This window comes from Neophocaena asiaeorientalis, unplaced genomic scaffold, assembly GCF_003031525.2.
Source record: "Neophocaena asiaeorientalis asiaeorientalis breed wild unplaced genomic scaffold, Neophocaena_asiaeorientalis_V1.1 scaffold86, whole genome shotgun sequence".
NCBI classification, from domain to species: Eukaryota; Metazoa; Chordata; class Mammalia; order Artiodactyla; family Phocoenidae; genus Neophocaena; species Neophocaena asiaeorientalis.
This window is the reverse complement of record NW_020175039.1, coordinates 3,224,663-3,242,864: the sequence shown is the minus strand read 5'-3', so window position 1 is coordinate 3,242,864 and position 18,202 is coordinate 3,224,663. Positions and strand designations below refer to the sequence as shown.

Sequence of the window (18,202 nt, the reverse complement as noted above, 5' to 3'; positions counted from 1 at the left end):
ACAGTTACTTTGACTCCATTCACCATATGCCAAATGAATTCTACCCATGAAAGTAATTCTCCGGTTACATTTCCTGTAGATTCCTGTTCTATATACAGACTCCAACGCAGAGACAAGGACACGTGAATGATAGATCAATATTATTTGTGGGAGAGAATTGGCTTGAGATGCTTTTTCATGGATAAAGGCAGACAACTGAAAGTTTAAACCAACAAAATTATTTTAATATAATATAGAAGCTGTCAAAGCTATAGGTCTGAAAATATTTAGAGTGGGAAAACTGACAACATCTTTAGATATTCTGCTCTTATGAGCATTTGGGACCGCTCTCAACTGAAATAAAGAAAAGCTTAAATATCCAATAATCGAATAAGTAAATACAGGCGCTACTCCTTCTTCTAGGTTGTTGGTCTTTGTGCCTCTGAATGTCTCTAACTCAAAACCAAACGTTACCATACAAGAAAGGCACCTGATGGTGTCTGCATAGTCACATCAAACAATAGATTACACACTGTTCACTCCCATAGTCTGTCTCCAGCCTGTAATTACCTATCAGTTATGCTAGCTGCTGTCTTTCTTGCTATTTGCTATGAACCTTCCTTTATAATTTATAGACGCTACAGTGTCAACACTACTGTTCCTCTTATTCTGGTTAGAGAATTCTTTTTGCCCCACTGGACACAGAATGCATTAGCTTCTGTATTGCTCTAAACAATCTTCTACGGATAAGGCAACATCCTATTTCTTGAGTGCACCTGGTTTTTCACTTAATTGTCAAGGTTTGGCAACATCCTGTTGTTTCGGGATAAGCCAGATGAGCAGGTAACATTCCACATCAGAGAACATTTTTTAAAAAAACCTTCTTTTAAAATACAATTTTTATTGATAAATTGAATACCACACATTCGTAAACACACTCTATGATAATATTTTACCTCTCATATAAAAAAATTAGGGAAGTTCAAGAAATGGCCATTTCATGTTGTTCTGATTTCCAACCCTTCTAGAACTAACTAACACCTTCCCAGAATTAGCTAATAAGTGTTCTAGGAAGATCCCCGTTGGTCTAGGTTTGTTTTTTTCCTTTCTCACTGGAGATGTTTGTAATTAAATTCTATTACTCTGGAATCTTATTAGTGTCATTATTGAATGCTTTTCTAAAATTGGAGGCATTGTGGATACTCCCTTACAAAGTAGTCCAGATGGTACATTTAAAGGGATGTGTATAATTTACAAAGGGTCATTTAGTGAAGCTTTATTTTAGAGTCCTCAAGGGGCAAGCTCTAATTACAATTTTGCCAGCTTTAAAATATTCACTAATTGTCTTCCAATAAATCTTTCATGTCAGTTTCATCTCATGTGAAATTCGTGTTTTTCAGATATCCTTGCATTTTCTTAAAATTCAAGGTTTAATTTTATTTCAGTATGGGTTTGAAAGTTAACAAAGTAAAAGTACTGTTCCATATCACTAATCGATCAAGCTATGCACCTATCTATCTATCTATCTATCTCCCATATTATATACCATTAAGGCTTTGTAATTTTGGTCCTGGAAATCCAGGACTATAAGTTTTAGCTAGATTACTAGACACATCTGTATTAAGAATTCTAAGTTTAATGTATCATTTCAAGCTCAACACTTACTCCATCATACATTAATGCAAAGACATATATTTCAGAACATAAAGACTCACATCTTGATTGGACATGTCCCAATAGGGTCTCTCTCCATACGACATCACTTCCCACATGACGATCCCGTAGCTCCATACATCACTTGCTGATGTGAATTTACGATAGGCAATTGCTTCTGGTGCAGTCCACCGGATAGGAATCTTGCCACCCTGTGAACATCCGAGCTCTAGGTTATCCCCCCAAGTACACTGATGTGCCATTTTAGTTTCTGAATGTTGTTACTGTTTGCTAAGCAGGGCAACAGTATTCCTGAGATAGCTGTCCAAACAATAACAGGATATTTGTTTATTCTAACTAAAATCTTCCAGGTTGAGACAGTTCTCATATGTTTTCTTTAGTCACAGGGAAGTAAGCAACTAATATATTTAATTATTTTTTTAAAAAGCCTACCTATTATCTGAGCTCTACTTAAGGCAATACTGTAGAAGAAAGGACATTTTAGGTTTTACAAAATACACGTTATCCGTGGTATATATCAATGGATGTGCAGCTGACAGTAATCTTGACTTCTTGTCAGATTCTCTCACCCAGCAGCACAAAGGCAATACTTAATACTGCTTTGAAAATCATGACCTCAAAAAGTTAAATATGAACATTTCTATCCATCCCACTGTCATCCAACTCCTATAGAGCACGAGAAACATGACCAACGTAGCTAGAAGATAATACGCTAAACAGGCTCTTAGAGGAAGTCAAATAATACCAGATGCTAGAGCCATTATTAACTTTAATGGCAGGAGGGCCAGATTTTGATTATTATTTACTTTTCTAAAAAAACCCTGCAAAAATGGTAAAGCAATTGAATATTACCCAAGAAAAGTTTAAAGGTCTCAAATGTCTCTTGTTTGATTTGCTTATGTGCAAGGTATTTTTAATGGAGTTTCAAATTTCTTAGGGTTCCATCTGGGGAAATTAATTCTACTTCAATTCAGACCCTTAAGGTGTTCAAGAGGACATCATTTAAAAGTTTGCTTTATTAGAGCTACTAAACAGGGCAGTAAATTGTACTGCAAATTGCATTGGTTCACTGCAGTTCACTCTGAAAATACACTGTATTACATTTATGCTTGTTCCATACAGCAAGACACTTGTGCTGCCTTCTGCCTGCCTTCCTTAAATATTTTGGCTATACAAATGTATCATTCTAGAAGCTTCCTTTTACTTTCCTTTCTCCAACTACTGGGGAAAAATAAAAAGTCTTTGGCGTGGACAAGGATGTATTCTCTCCTGAATGAATGGACTTTGAATTCAGAAGAGGATATGTGTAAGAATCAAAACTACAGCCAAAGAAACTGAACACTACCAGAAAACACACACACACATACACACACACACACACCCAACGAACTATACCAAAACACCCCAATGCTTACCATTGTAGGTGCAAAATGGTGAGCATTAAAAGAAGAAAATGGCTGGTCTGCTTCATGTTGATTTTAACAGTGTCGGCCCTAATGGCCAATAACTTTTATGATTCTGTGGTTATTCCATTAGTATCGTATATTCAGATTGTCCGGCTAAGATAGCATAGCCATTAACTGTATACTGATAACTCTTAACTGTGCCTTAATCCTGGCTTATCTACCAGTAGTAAAACGCAGGCCATTAGATACTGGGAAACCTTGCGTAGTGTAAATGTTTTATAAGTCCTGTATATACATTCTCAGGTTCGGTAGGCAGCCGACTAGAAATATTGTTCTGTCCTGTTTAAAATAAGATTTTTTAAAAATAATAAAAAGCAACCAAGTAGAAAATCTAAAACAAACAAGAAGAAAGGAAGGAAGGAAGGTAGATTAAGTGTGAAAAAATACAATAAGTGATGCTCTAACTTGTGGCTTTGTAAAGTGGTCACACATCTAGAGGCTGCTTCAAAATCCCTCTTGGAAACATGGTTTAAAAATGGATGCATGGCTATGAAGGGGCTCTGAAGGATGAGGAAACTTGTAAAAATCACAAAGGGTTTAAAACATCAAAGTGAGACGAACAGTTTCATCAGAGTCGAAGCCCAGAGGTCACAAATCTTTCTTACCCTGGTGGTATAAGCTGCTTCTGGATCATCCTCTAGCACTCGGGACATGCCAAAATCAGACACTTTGCAGACCAAGTTGCTATTGACCAGAATGTTCCGTGCAGCCAGATCTCGATGCACGTAGCTCATATCAGATAAATACTTCATCCCGGACCCAATGCCACGAAGCATGCCCACCAGCTGAATGACCGTAAATCTGCCATCATTCTTCTGCGGACGAAAGAAATAAGGTACAATCTCAGCATTAGGCCCAATTAATTTTCACCAGGCATTTATTACTTGGATCTTTTTTGATATCTGTATCCGGTGTGCAGTGAAACTCAATATGATTTCCGGGCCTTTTTGACCAAAGTCACTAATTCATGAGTAGAGTATATCCTAGGAGCTGGGTTTGCTTCCTGTAATAGATGGAAATTATCCAACTGGAATGAATCTATGGCTCAAACAGCCCCACGATACAAGAATAAATCAAATACTACCCTCCTTGTACATGGATTATTGAAGAGCCTTTAAAAATCACATCATTCTCTATTTCTCCTCTTCTTCCTTTGCCTCATTAGAAAAAAGTCCATGAATACAACCAAACAGAACAAATACTCGAAGTCTGTTCTAAATACCAACATTCTTGGGTTTAATATAAAGTAGTCACATACCCTGAGGAATGCATCCAAGGAGCCATTCTCCATGTACTCTGTTATGATCATTACTGGTTTACCTAGAGTTTCCAGAAAGAAAAACACAAAACCCTTGATGAGCACTGCAGTTAATGAGATAAAAATGGGCTGTGGGCAATTCTCCTGCCAGGACACCTGTCTTGTGCGATCTAATTTAATTAAAACAAGCCAAGCTTATGCCTCAGCTGTGGGGAGCTAGGAATGAAATATTAAAAGGACGAGTAGGTTTAAATTCCATCTGGAAGGTTAACCCTTTGGGCGGCTTGTTGACAAGGTCTTTAATAAAGTGGCCTCTGGTATCCAGGGAGCACGTGGATGGGTATTTGCTCTCTCAAGCAAATGGAGAAGAAGATAAATGGCCCGTTTAAAGGAGAAAAAAATCTTTAAGATAATTAATTAATTCTGTCCCCAGAAGAGCCACTTGTACAATGCTAAAGGAATCAATGAACAGAGAGAAACTTTTTTTTTTTCTTACCTATTTAGAGGAACCCAAGCTTCTGGGAGCTATGTTGGATACTTCATTACCCAGACTCATCTTAAAGCTCAAGCATGTACCATCTTAGCTTTTCCCCCTGTCTCACTCAGGTCAGGGGCTATATCCTTTCTTTTCCCTTTTCCTATCTATAAATAAATTCAGTCTATTGCTTCCTTAAGCTGCCAACCTCAGCAGCAGCAACAACAAAATCACAGAAAAGGGTCAATAAGTGATTTCATCCTAGGCAGCAATTTTAATTCAGGACTAGAACCTTTGTGTGCCCTTCTCCCTTTTCTAAGCAAAGAAATCAGAATGATTTTAAGGTTTGAGAGAAGTGGGAAACACTTTCATTTCACTTTGGTTTTCTTTCTGAGGACCTTAGGAAATAAGGATCATTCTTTAGTTTCTTAATCTCTGGCAATGCACTCAAGGTCTGAAATTCCTTCTTTCTAAAGGGTATTTGTGGCAGTGGGGTGTAAATCTTCGATATTTTACTAAGGCAAGGGGTAAAGCCAAGAGAACAGAAGAGTTCCTGTGAGGAAAATAAAATGTTAGTTTGAAAAATCAAAAACATTCATTGCTGTCCTTGTGGACTGTTTGGATGTAGACATCCAGTCAGGGAAAATGGGCTGGGCTGTGCCACTGCCGGAAAGCCCCCAGAATTATTCTAAACGAGTACATTTCCCACCCAGAGCCCCTATCAGATGAGACTCTGTACTGGTGTGGGGAAAGGAGAAATGTCTTCATTTCAGAGGCAAAATTTTAGAAGAGCAGACGTTTTTAATTTCAGTGAAGTCCCATTTATCAATTTGTTCTTCGATTGAACATTTGGTACCGTGCCTAAGAAATCTTTCCGAGGCAAAAATGTTGGATTAGAAAACGCCACCACGAACATTTAATTTTCAAGTGATGAATGAAAGCAGGCAGAAAAAGCAGGAATCTCGGTGTAGACCAAAGGATGAGTCAAAACCACTTCTAATCTTTTTCCCCTTGGCTGGAGGGAGTGGTCCCAGTACACCTTTCCATCCTCCATCAATATTATTAGGAAGCCTTTAGTCCTCAGACTCATTTACCCTCTGCATCTGTGACCACATAGAACAAATGCATCTCAATGAGTTTTAATTAACTTGCCTCAATCAAACGATACTTTGTCAGCTCATGAGAAGGGGTGACTCCCCTGATGGTACATTAACACCTACTTCCATTTCACAAGATCCCTCTGGAAATGTGGGGAAGCAAGGAGAAGATCCGCGGGGTACTGGCAAGAATTTATAGTCTCCCTGTCCATTTACAAAGTTACTCAAGGAAGTCCAGTCACGAATTCACACTCTCCCACTCTTTCACCCTCACACCTCCCTAGTCTGACTGTTGGCACTATCTTCACAATTATTCTCCATTTTTTTGTTTATGAAAAGTATCCATTTGTCAGAATATTTATGAGCTCTACAAGAGAAATAAAGATGAATGTCTCCGTAAGCACAGAGGGGCTTAGGAAATGGGTCCACGTTGGGCTCCAGGGTAGAGATAGACCCTTTCCTGGAACAGGCAGGGAGGCAATGGGGAGCGGAAAGGTGGGGGGGAGGGGATGGCTCCTCTGGTGGAAATTTTAAACCATTTTAATTCAGTGACAAGTGCATTATGCAAATGCATCCAGTCGTTTGTAACAGTTCCAGCTGTAATAGCCACGGGTTTTAGAGGTCACAAAGATCCCGTTTCTTCCCTCTTCTGCAGAGGTGCTACAAAAATCACTGTCTGCCCCAGGAAAAACACCCCAAGCTGAACAGAGCCTCCTTTTGAGAAAATGGACCTGCAGAAGTATTTAAAGGGAATGTTATCTTTTAATTAAAGTAGTGAAGGGCTCTGGGCAGCTCCACAGGCCACAGGAAAAATATCCTGTCTGTAAAACTCATCTTAAAAAGCAAATAGAGCTATTCTATGCTAATTATAGACTTCACCTTAGGTAAAAAATTATATACCCTTAGCACCAAGGTTCCTTTTTTGAAGGATTCCAAAGATGGGGAAAGATGGACTTTTTAAGACATAATAATGCCAGTTAACACTTAGTTGTTTTTTTTTTAATTCGCTAAATAAGCATTATGCCAAACACGCTAAATATTCCATTCCATTTTTATCTCTATTTTACAGATGAGGAAACTGAGAACTTGAGCAACTAGTCAAGGCCTCATAATTTACTAGCAGTAGATGATGTGTAAATCTTTGGTCACTAGGCCAAAGGTGCTCAAAGTGTGGTTCCAGGGACTATAGCTTGATTGACCTTGAGCTCTTCAGAAATGTGAACTCATGGGCAAACACTCACTAAATCAAACCTCTGAAGATGAGGCCCAGGAAAGTGTTTTAATGAGTTTTCCAGAATTCTGATGCATGTTTAAGTTTGAGGACCTCTAAATTAGTGTATATCTGCTCTCACTTTTTAGTAATTTCCAAATTTTCCCTGCCTAAAGATTGTGTACCCTTGCGTCTTACTGCCCCCTTTGCCCCAGACCTAACATCTAACGTTTACACCTCCATTTCACCCACTGAGGCAGCCACTCTGTACCGGTTGATGGAGGACGCTTTTCCCAGGCACCTGGTATCAAATTAAATGGCACTTGGGCCGTCCTGGAGACATAGCCCCAGGCTTACAAGATCCTTGACTTGTAGTAACTATAATAAGTACTAAGGCTTCTGGAACAGAGCCACCTTCAATAGTAACCATTTCAGCTGCCCTGTCCATATGGTGCTTTACAAGTTGGTCTTAGCCAGTCTTACAGGTGTATTCAGGGTCTGCTTCGCAAAATGCATCTTTTGAACTGTGTCGTATTTTAACTGAAGCGTGGTTCACGGGCTGAGCGAATGCTAATGGACTAAAAAAGGAAGGTGCAACCAGGTGTTACTGGAAATAGGTGCTGAACTGCAACTGCAGTTGCCATAAATCAAGCAGAGCAGACAAGCAAATCCCCCAAAATAATAGATTACCAAGGTGCACTCCCTGCACCTGGAACCCACGCTTCGAACATAAGGTGTGGTGAGGTTTTGTTGTGTTTTATGTGAAAAGTACTTAAAATTTATTTTGCTTACCATCTGCTTGCGCCTATCCTGTGACAATCAGTTTGGTCTAGCAAAGATTTGAAAGATGGCAAGGCATACCAAAAATCTGCAATATTAATTTCGCTAAAATCTCACACAAGCTGCCTTGGAAATAGGGTATCAGCCTACACCATACACCCATTTAGAAATGACTACAAGATTAATGACTTGTCCTGCACTGATTTCCTCCTATTAGCAATCAGTGGGTCTGCTCCATCTGTCATTTCCCTGGAAAGAAAATGTGTGTTTAATTTGCCAGTAACTTCTAACTTGGCTTTGTAAAGGGAGCGACGCACATACATTTGGTGACAACGCCTTCCAAGTGAATGATATTTGGGTGGTCAAACTGTCCCATGATGCTGGCCTCACTCAGGAAGTCCCTCCTCTGTTTGTCTGTATAACCAGCTTTCAATGTCTTGATAGCCACGTAGATTTCTCTTTTGCCAGGCACTTTGAGACGCCCACTGCATACTTCACCAAATTCACCTTTGGGAGAGAAAAAGAACTGACTCTGAACCAGAAACACGTTCAAGGAGAAGGAATAACAGCCAATAGCTAACGTTTGTTGAGTGCTTATTATACAGTAGGCACTGTGCTTGTGTTTCATGTAGATCAAGGAAATTTCAGGTACACAGATATTTACATATACAGGCACATACAATACATTCTAATGCATTTATATAATCCACATACATATATTTAATATCCACAAAGAAAATAGGCTTATAGACACAGACACTTACCAACTCCTATGACTTTTTCAATCTTAATGCAGGATGCGTCAATTTCTTTGGCAAATTCTCGAACTGCTTGGTTGGGATCTTCGTACGTAAAGGGATCCACGTAAGTTCTAACACCTGAGTAATAAACATGCAAAAGGTTGGCGGAACACTTCTCAGGAACCACTGATACACTGAAGTTCTCTGGGTCTAAAAATATTCAGCACAGAAAAAGTTTTCTTAGCATGAGAAAAATGCTTAGCGTAGACATAAGAAAATGTTTAAATTCTTGCTCCGGGTTTCATTAGTGGGTAAACAAAAATTGTTTGCTACTTAAGAGGCTGTAGCTCTACTGAGTTCCTGGAATGTCTTCACACTTCAGGGATGAAATTTTAAAAACAACCTATCCCGTGGAAGAAAAGAGAGTCTATATAAGGAAATTTGGAATGTGTTATCTAAATACTGCTGTCCCAAATGCTGGAGAGGGTGTGGAGAAAAGGGAGCCCTCTTGCACTGTTGGTGGGAAAGTAAATTGATAAAGCCACTGTGGAGAACAGTATGGAGGTTCCTTAAAAAACTAAAAATAGAATTACCATATGACCCAGCAATCCCACTACTGGGCATATACCCTGAGAAAACCATAATTCAAAAAGACACATGCACCCCAGTGTTCATTGCAGCACTATTTACAATAACCAGGTCATGGAAGCAACCTAAATGTCCATCGACAGACGAATGGGTAAAGAAGATGTGGTACATATATACGATGGAATATTACTCAGCCATAAAAAGGAACGAAAATGGGTCAATTTTAGAGACGTGGATGAATCTAGAGACTGTCATACAGAGTGAAGTAAGTCAGAAAGAGAAAAACAAATATCGCATATTAACACATATAGGTGGAACCTAGAAAAATGGTACAGATGAACCGGTTTGCAGGGCAGAAACTGAGACACGGTTGTAGAGAACAAACGTATGGACACCAAGGGGGAAATGTGGTGAGGGGAGTGGGGGTGGTGGTGGTGGGATGAATTACGAGATTGGGATTGACATGTATACTCTAACATGTATAAAATGGATAACTAATAAGAACTTGTTGTATAAATAAATAAATAAAATAAAATTCAACAACAACAAAAAGCTAAACACAATTTAAAAATAAATAAATAAATATTGTTGTCCCAATCAGTTGCTCACATCCTACCCACCATCTCCAGCTTTCTTCCCTTAGAGAAGATGATAGAAACTTTCTCAAATGACCTGTGTTACAAGATATCATTTTTTGCCTCATATCTGGACCAACAATTGACAACAATTAACAAACTAAGATTAAACCTAGGTTAAGTGTACGAGAGGGATAGTATCTGTTATTTGATTTGAAAATACAAACTCTGTATTGGAGTTCCACTTTTATTCTGTTTTGGAAAGAAAGTGCTGTAAGAAAAGACATTGAATTTCACCTGGAAGCTTCGGCGAATCAATGGTTTAAATACTAAGAAGGGTAATTCGGCCACACCCCATAGTCACTGGTAAACTGAATTCGGAATGTGAGCTCTGGGGCAGCCAGAGATGTCTGGGACAAGATGCATTAGAGATTACTGGGGGGCTTCCCTGGTGGCGCAGTGGTTGAGAGTCTGCCTGCCAATGCAGGGGACGCGGGTTCATGCCCCGGTCTGGGAAGATCCCACATGCCGTGGAGCGGCTGGGCCCGCGAGCCATGGCCGCTGAACCTGCGCGTCTGGAGCCTGTGCTCTGCAACGGGAGAGGCCACAACAGTGAGAGGCCCGTGTAATGCGAAAAAAAAAAAAAGAGAGATTACTGGGAACTTTCCACTGGCATTTACACCCCGCCTCTCCCTGCTCAAGCTCCTGGGGCTTTGGGGCGCTGAGAGGTGTAGGATACCGGTTGGCTCAAACCCTTTGATTTTCCAAGACTGTCAGTTTTGTCCTCATCTCAAAAAAATGCATCATTTTTGTTTTTAAAAATATATACCACATGCAAATGAGAAAGTGTGGTTTTAGAAAGGAAACAAGATGAACAAACGGAAAATTATCAGACACTCCATGACCCTTCATCACTTCACATGCTCTAGCCAAGAAAACCTTTCTCAGGATTATTCTTCCAGCCCTTCTACCTCCCTGTGCTAATAAGGTAGCTATTAACCACGTGGTGTTATTTAGATATAAATCAGTTAAAATTAAATAAAATTTAAAATTCACTTCCTCATTCTCACTACTTTTCAAGTATTCAGTGGTGCTTGTGGCCCCTTGGCTAATGCATTAGATGGTGCAGATGAAGACCACTGCCATCACCTCAGAAAGTTCTCGTGGACAGAACTCCTGGAGAGACACCAACCACTGTCCATTCCAGAGTTTTCTATCTTGCTCGTCATTCAGAGCCGATTCTTTGAATTTAGTCTTTGACTCCACTTGGAATATCAAAATAACGAAAATCCACTAAAGAAATATTGATAGTCCTGAGTTCCACAGCACATATTCTGTGGTGTGTTCAATTTCTTATTCTATTGTCTCCAAAATGTTTACCTTATAATAAGAGAAAAATTGTGGCCTTCTAAATCTTGCCACCCAGCTACAAAAATGAGCCAGCTAGACCAATACTTTTTCAGGTTGGAGGATAAGATAAGGAAAAAGAAGCATCTAAGGAAATTACCCAACTTCCATCTTTAATTTCACTTAAAAAAAAATACCAATCACCTATTTCAGTTTGAAACCCTGAAGTACATTATTTGGATAATTTCATGAAAGGAATATAATATTAATAGCCATGTGAATATTATTTAGACATTTCTAAACTGAAAACACGAGACATGCTCTAAAAATAAAATTATTTTTAATCCAGTTTTCTGTACCTTGGTTCAAATGTTTCTCTTCGTCTGCTTCTTGTTTCGCTTTACTGTATTTACTTCGTCTATTAAAAGGTAAAAAACAATATTTTCAAAATCTGTAAACCACAAGTTCTTTACTACCATAATATAAGTCAGGCAGATATGTAATGCACATTTCACAGATGAGAAAACTAAGGTTTATGGGAGGTGAAATAACAGGGTAGGTAACTTGTCACCGCAGAGTCCAGAGTCTCTGCTCGTAACCACAGTATTAAACTGAGGCGATACAGCAAATATTTTATAATACAATTATAATTTTAAATCCCCAGGAGAAATTTATTGTATTGAAAATAGATTAGAAGTTTACTGGCTAATTTCCCCACATACATATTCTGAATTAAAATAAGTTTCCCTAGGTGAATTCTGCATACATCAAAGGCAATCGTAGTCAGTATGTGATAAGTAATAGTAAGCCCTGTTGCTTTCACCACAAAAAAACTCATTATCCTATTATATGATATTCTTAAAACAATAGTTTTGTGGTTATTGGCTTCAGCTGCTGCATACAAATTCCTAAATGATTAACGACAATTTAAAAGGTAAACAGAGTTTGTAGAAAACTTGCAGCAGTAAAAATCAGGATCCGGGACTTCGCTGGCGGCCCAGTGGTTAAGAATCTGCCTTCCAATGCAGGGGACTTGGGTTCGATCCCTGGTCAGGGAATTAAGATCCCACATGCTGTGGGGCAACTAAACCTGTGCGCTCTAGAGCCCGCGTGCTGCAACTACTGACCCCCCACGTGCCACAATGAAGATCCCGCAATTAAGACCCCATGCAACCAAATAAAAACAAAACAAAACAAAACAAAAAATAAGTTTCCATCTGTCGCCTAATTCTCTTCTCCAAAAAACAGTGTATGGTCCTACAGTTGGCCTTCTGCTCTCAGTGTCCCATAGGAGTGAGATCAGGCTTGGTTATAAAAAGTCTTGGCAAAAAGAAAGCTTGAATATATATAATTCTTGAATCAGTCACCTTGATTCATTATACACAGACACATACATATGTGTCTATGTGTATGTATGTTAAATTGGAAAATCAACTCAGTCCATATTAGAACTCTGTAAAGTTGGAAGATGAGACCATATTAGTGAATAAAATATGTACATGTATGTTTCTGTCAAAAATGTCAAGTTTATATTGCACTTTATAATCATCTTGTAATTTTCTTAGAGCTTTAAAGATGAGGTCAGTCAAGACTCTCATATGTGAGGAAACAGGCTCTGTGGTGACAAGAGTCCCTGGTGGCCACAGGGGGTCGCAGCAGTGTGGTCCTGTCTGAATCTGATAACCTGAACCCCTGCACTCTGAACAAGTCAAGAAGGGCAGGATGGTCATGGAAAAGAGAGAGGGCCACGCAGTGCCACCAGAGAGCAGCCCAGTCACAGTCACGTGTCCCAGCCCTTCACCCACATTCCTCTCCTAATTGTCAGCAACGCAGGAACCAGCTCTGCAATCAGACCCTCAGAGCCTACAGATGTTCCTCTGTGTGTATAATTCCCTTGCAAATAATAATACTTGGCATTTTTACACTGCATTTAACTTTTCAAAGTGCTCTCATCACATATATTATCTCTTCCCCTAACTGTTTGCAAAGCAGGAACCAGCTCAGTAAACAGAGACCTCAGTTACTAGAGTTCACTTCAAAGTGCGAGTCATTCAGTCCCAAATAATAGCTTGCATTTTTGCTTTGTATTTAACTTTTAAAAGAGCCTTGCTATATAACATTTCATGGCATCTTCTCAACAACCCCATGAAAGCAATCAGCCAGACAGACACATGTTCAGTCCCATTGTACAGATGAGAACATGGAGGCAGGAGGGCAAGTCATTTACCCACGACCCTCCTAGCAAATACAGGAGGAGTGTGTCTGCCCCATCTAGCTCACTACCTCACATGCCTCTCCCAGCATGGATGAAGTTATATGATGATAGCTGGTGAGTTAATTATAAGTCATAGTACATTTTATATCAGTAAATCCACTTAAATTGGATTCCACCTGCTCTCAAACTCCATTGCTTCATCAAAGAAGCTAAACAGGTTTAAACGTCCTGAAACCAAACATTTGTATGAAAGATGTAGTCCCCTCCAAAACTCCCCCTCCCCTCTCCTTTTAAAGGAAATATAAGAGTGTTAGGTCAGGGACTATGACAATAGCATTTTATGTCAGGGAAATGCGTGCCTAGGTCCCAAGGGTGTGATAGGGTCCTGCCAGCCCGGGAGATTGTATCTTATCAGAGCTTCTAAAAGCATTATCTAAAATTACAAGTATATATTTTAAACCACTTCAGATCTCGAATACTGATTTGAATTTCTTTCCTTCAAAGAAGAAAAAATGCATCGAGCAGGGAAGCTTTTGTCCCAACTTTAAACTGTCAGAGAGTTCATCAAAAACCCTTGTAGAGGGCTTCCCTGGTGGCGCAGTGGTTGAGAGTCCGCCTGCCGATGCCGGGGACACGGGTTCGTGCCCCGGTCCGGGAAGATCCCACATGCCGCGGAGCGGCTGGGCCCGTGAGCCATGGCCACTGAGCCTACGCGTGCTCCGCAACGGGAGAGGCCACAACAGTGAGAGGCCCGCGTACCGCAAAAACAAACAAAAAACCCTTGTAGATACCGAAAGAAAGGAGCAGCCTCAAGCAGCCCAGGAGTGCCATTTTCCATCAACATATTCATGAAATCTGTGCAAAGCTAGAGGAGAGGTAAAATGGCAGGGACCATTACAAGGCTGACCTGCCCATCCCCTCCTCAGGCTTCCGAACATAGAAGGAGGAAGTAAATTAGAGGAGGGGTATATTTTTTTTATAAAACTCTTTATTTTTATTCCCTCCCCGCCAATGTTTTATGTTTTTTTGTTTTTTTGTTTTTTTTGCGGTACACGGGTCTCTCACCGTTGTGGCCTCTCCCGTTGCGGAGCACAGGCTCCGGACGCGCAGGCTCAGCGGCCATGGCTCACGGGCCCAGCCGCTCCGCGGCATGTGGGATCTTCCCGGACCGGGGCACGAACCCGTGTCCCCGGCATCGGCAGGCGGACTCTCAACCACTGCGCCACCAGGGAAGCCCTGTTTTATGTTTTTGATGTCACAATTTACATCTTTTTATCTTGTGTATCTCAGCAAAGTATTGTAGTTATAGCTGTTTTTACTACTCATGTCTTTTAATCTTCATACAAGTTTTGTAAGTAATTAACCTTACAACTTTAAATTATTCTGATTTTTACTGCATATTTACCTTTACCGGTGAGATTTATACTTTCATATATTTTCCTGCAGCTAATTAACACCCTCTTGTTTCAGCTTAAATAAGTCCTTTTAACATTTCTTGTAAGGCCAGTCTAGTGGTGATGAACTCCATTAGCTTTTGCTTGTCTGGAAAACTCTTTCTCTCTGCTTCAACTCTGAAGGACAGCTTTTCTGGTAGAAGGTGTATTTTTTTTTTACATCTTTATTGGAGTATAATTGCTTTATAATGGTGTGTTAGTTTCTGCTTTATAACAAAGTGAATCAGTTATACATATACTTATGTTCCCATATCACTTCCCTCTTGCGTCTCCCTCCCTCCCACCCTCCCTATCAAGAAACTTTACTTGGAGCGTTACTTGGAGGAGAAGACCCCGGTAGAGTACAGGGAATGCTGACAAAGAAACACAGGGATTACTGTTCAAAAGCTAATCGTAGCCTATTAGCTACTTAATAATACCTTTAAAACTAAAAAGCCTGAGTCCTGCTCTACCTTTGTCACCTGATGACCCTTTCTCCTTTGGCTCAGGGTGGGACAATGTGTTCGTTATTGTCCAGAGAAAGAAAGCCTATGGAAGCTTATCGCTGGGTCAGCCAGACCAGAGGAAACCACATCGCCTAAGAGTGCTAAATTGACATCCAAGGCAGATCACCTGAATGACAGAAGGAAACCTTTGTGGAAGATTTTCTAATTATTGAGACGTGCGCAAGCTGGTTAAAAAAAGGGGGGAAGGAGGGGAGTGGTTTGTGAGTGAATGCTCCCGAAGGAAACATGGAACCTTTTAACTGCAGGAGGTAAAGAGACTCCTCTGCAGGTGAAACTTTGAGAGCCTGTGACTAAGCTCGCCTCTGTCAAAGGGAGGCGGAATCAGGGTATTAACAGACATTGTCCAGGGACAGCATGAGACCCCAGCCCTGCCCTCCCAACCAATGTGTTGTTCCTGGCACCCTGACTACCCGATAAAACCAACAAAATAGTGGAGCGAAGTGTGACAGGGCCCAGCACGCACCCCACTTTTAGTAAAATACTGACTTCCCCGATCAAGTCGATGGGTTTGATTGATGGGGCTCACTGTTCCAAAACAAATTAGCAAAAGGTAAGTAATTTATTCAGCTAAAGTGCAGATTAAAGAAGATAAAGCAATGTAATAACTAGCATCGCTCCAGGAGGACACTTTCCAGCGTTTAACGGCATCACCTATGAAGATGCATCGAAGCTATTCTTCTTTTTCCCCTTCCTTAAGCTGTCATTGTTCTTGCACCAAATGATGGCTACATGTTCTTCACGAGTAACATTTTGACATGGGGGAAACTGAACCACACGAGTGCACACAGGTTGTTTAGAAATGTTCCCGCAGTACCATCTGCCAATGGTAGGAATTTACACGACTTCATCAGAGCCAATTTAGGCTAACATTTAAGCGTATTCATTCCTATGTGACCATAATATTACAATTAGGACCCCGGGGGAGATAGAGTCTGAATGGTGACTGTTTTAGCATTATGGGAACAGTTTCAGCTCCAAAGCGGAAAATCATAACCTTGCAAAGAAGATAAAGCTAACTTGCAAGGTCTGACTTTATAGCATGTGTTAGATTGCATATCAAATCACACATCACAAATGGTACATCATGAAGGAGACTCCCGAAGCTCTGGTTTGCTACAATTGTCAATGCTAACTTTTGATGTAGGTCAATGTTTTCAGTCCAGAAGACATTAAAATAATCTATCTAGGCCAGTACTGTGTGACCCTGGTGCAGCTAACTGTTTAACCTCCTCTCCAGGCCTCAAGTTCCTAATATACAAGATGCCAGTAGTTTCCTACCTTGAGCCGTATGTGTGCCTCCTTCACAAATTTTGCCATAGCCATTTCAGTTTTTTCTTAAAATCAATTAATTCACTTCTTTAATTCAGGTAAAAGGGGTACTTTATAACCCTAACATAAATGGAAACCCGGCGGCACCAGAGATCATCAGAAGGTCAGTAGAAACGCCACCTATGGCTGGTTATCAGGCAGTACTTGTCTCTGGTCACCAAACTGTCCTTTAGAAAAGAGGAACTCATCTTGCATTCTAGTTCTTTCTTAAAAGTGTTTCTCATACATACTGAACAATAAAATACTATTTGGGGGAGACACACTGGCCCAAAGCAACCTGAATTAAAACTATTTAGGATGCTTGGAGGTAAACTGAAAAAATCATTAATATAAAAGGGGGAGGTAGTTGTCAGAGGAATTTAACACAGTTGATCACTAAGTTCGTTAGTCCTGAGGTTATGACCTTATCATTGCATTTTATGATGTCATTGTTAACAGTCAAAAATCACTTTTAAAAGCAATGAAGTGGTTACACCGTGGAGATCACAAGTGTGTACCTACAGGAGTATAAGGAGATGGTGCTATGTTGCCAACAGAATGCATATGTAGTTTAGGAAGACTTCTAGAGACAGCACTACGTAAATACAAGAAATGCTGTACCTTAGACCACCCAGATGGCAGGCACAATTACATTCTCTGAAAAGCTGACAGAATCCTTAAATTATAACGTATGTGATAAGTGACACAGGAGGACACTGATCAAAGATGCCTATAAAAAATGTAAGTTAATTTCTTCAACATAATGTGGATGGTAAAAACATACAATCAATCTAAGTCAATGTATTCTGTATATTATTTTAAATACATAAATAAAACGTATGAATTTAGGAATTTCATCCTTTCACTGAGATCCCCAAATGTTTACACTTCCAAGTTGGTCAAAAGAAAAAAGTGGATCTTCTCATTGGAAAAATGAAAGATTACTCTGACTTGCCTAAAGCTCATATTTCTCCATATAAAGTAAATATAATAAAATAAACCATTGCTGTAAAAAAAAAAAAAAATCCAGCAAGATACTAGCTGTGAGCCTGAGGCCATTTCCTCTTTCTTAGATGACAAATTAGCAAACAGATTTTCCTTTGAAGTAATAGGAAGGACTGAAACTTTTCTCACTGTGTGGATCTCTGCCCATCTACCTCTTAAAACAATCTCCCATGTCATCAGCAGTGTGGGGAATCGCCCTATAAGGGGTCCGTCCCTCGCATCCATTCTGCCATCAACTATCCATGGCTCTAAGAGGCAAGAAGCAGCCGCGTCATTTTCCAGGCTAGGATGTTTCATCTGTCGCTCTTCCAGATGGCTGGCTGCAGGGTGGTGAGATGACTTTAGGGGTACCATTTACCATCTTTCATTTGTACTCTCACTAAAAGCACGGACCAGACTTTTGTCTGCACTACCTGTCTCTTCTCTTCTCACCTGTTCGTGTCCCATTTAAACATCTGCGGTCCGTCATGCCAGAGCACACAACCTGCTTGTGGAGAAGAATCAGCTGAGTGCGCATCGGCCGCT

General features: G+C 40.1%; 1 protein-coding gene across 2 annotated transcripts in view; it reads right to left on the bottom strand.

The window, feature by feature from the left end:
• The window catches only part of EPHA4 (EPH receptor A4), a 144,408-nt gene that overhangs the window by 13,879 nt on the left and 112,327 nt on the right, over nucleotides 1–18,202 (bottom strand). For both annotated transcript variants that reach the window (XM_024763269.1, XM_024763270.1), the window contains exons 9-14: nucleotides 11,549–11,607; nucleotides 8,704–8,817; nucleotides 8,261–8,446; nucleotides 4,378–4,439; nucleotides 3,725–3,934; nucleotides 1,695–1,844 (exon numbers count right to left, since the gene is read on the bottom strand). In XM_024763269.1, the coding sequence (XP_024619037.1) occupies nucleotides 1,695–1,844; nucleotides 3,725–3,934; nucleotides 4,378–4,439; nucleotides 8,261–8,446; nucleotides 8,704–8,817; nucleotides 11,549–11,607 (781 nt within the window). The remainder of the gene's footprint in view (nucleotides 1–1,694; nucleotides 1,845–3,724; nucleotides 3,935–4,377; nucleotides 4,440–8,260; nucleotides 8,447–8,703; nucleotides 8,818–11,548; nucleotides 11,608–18,202) is intronic.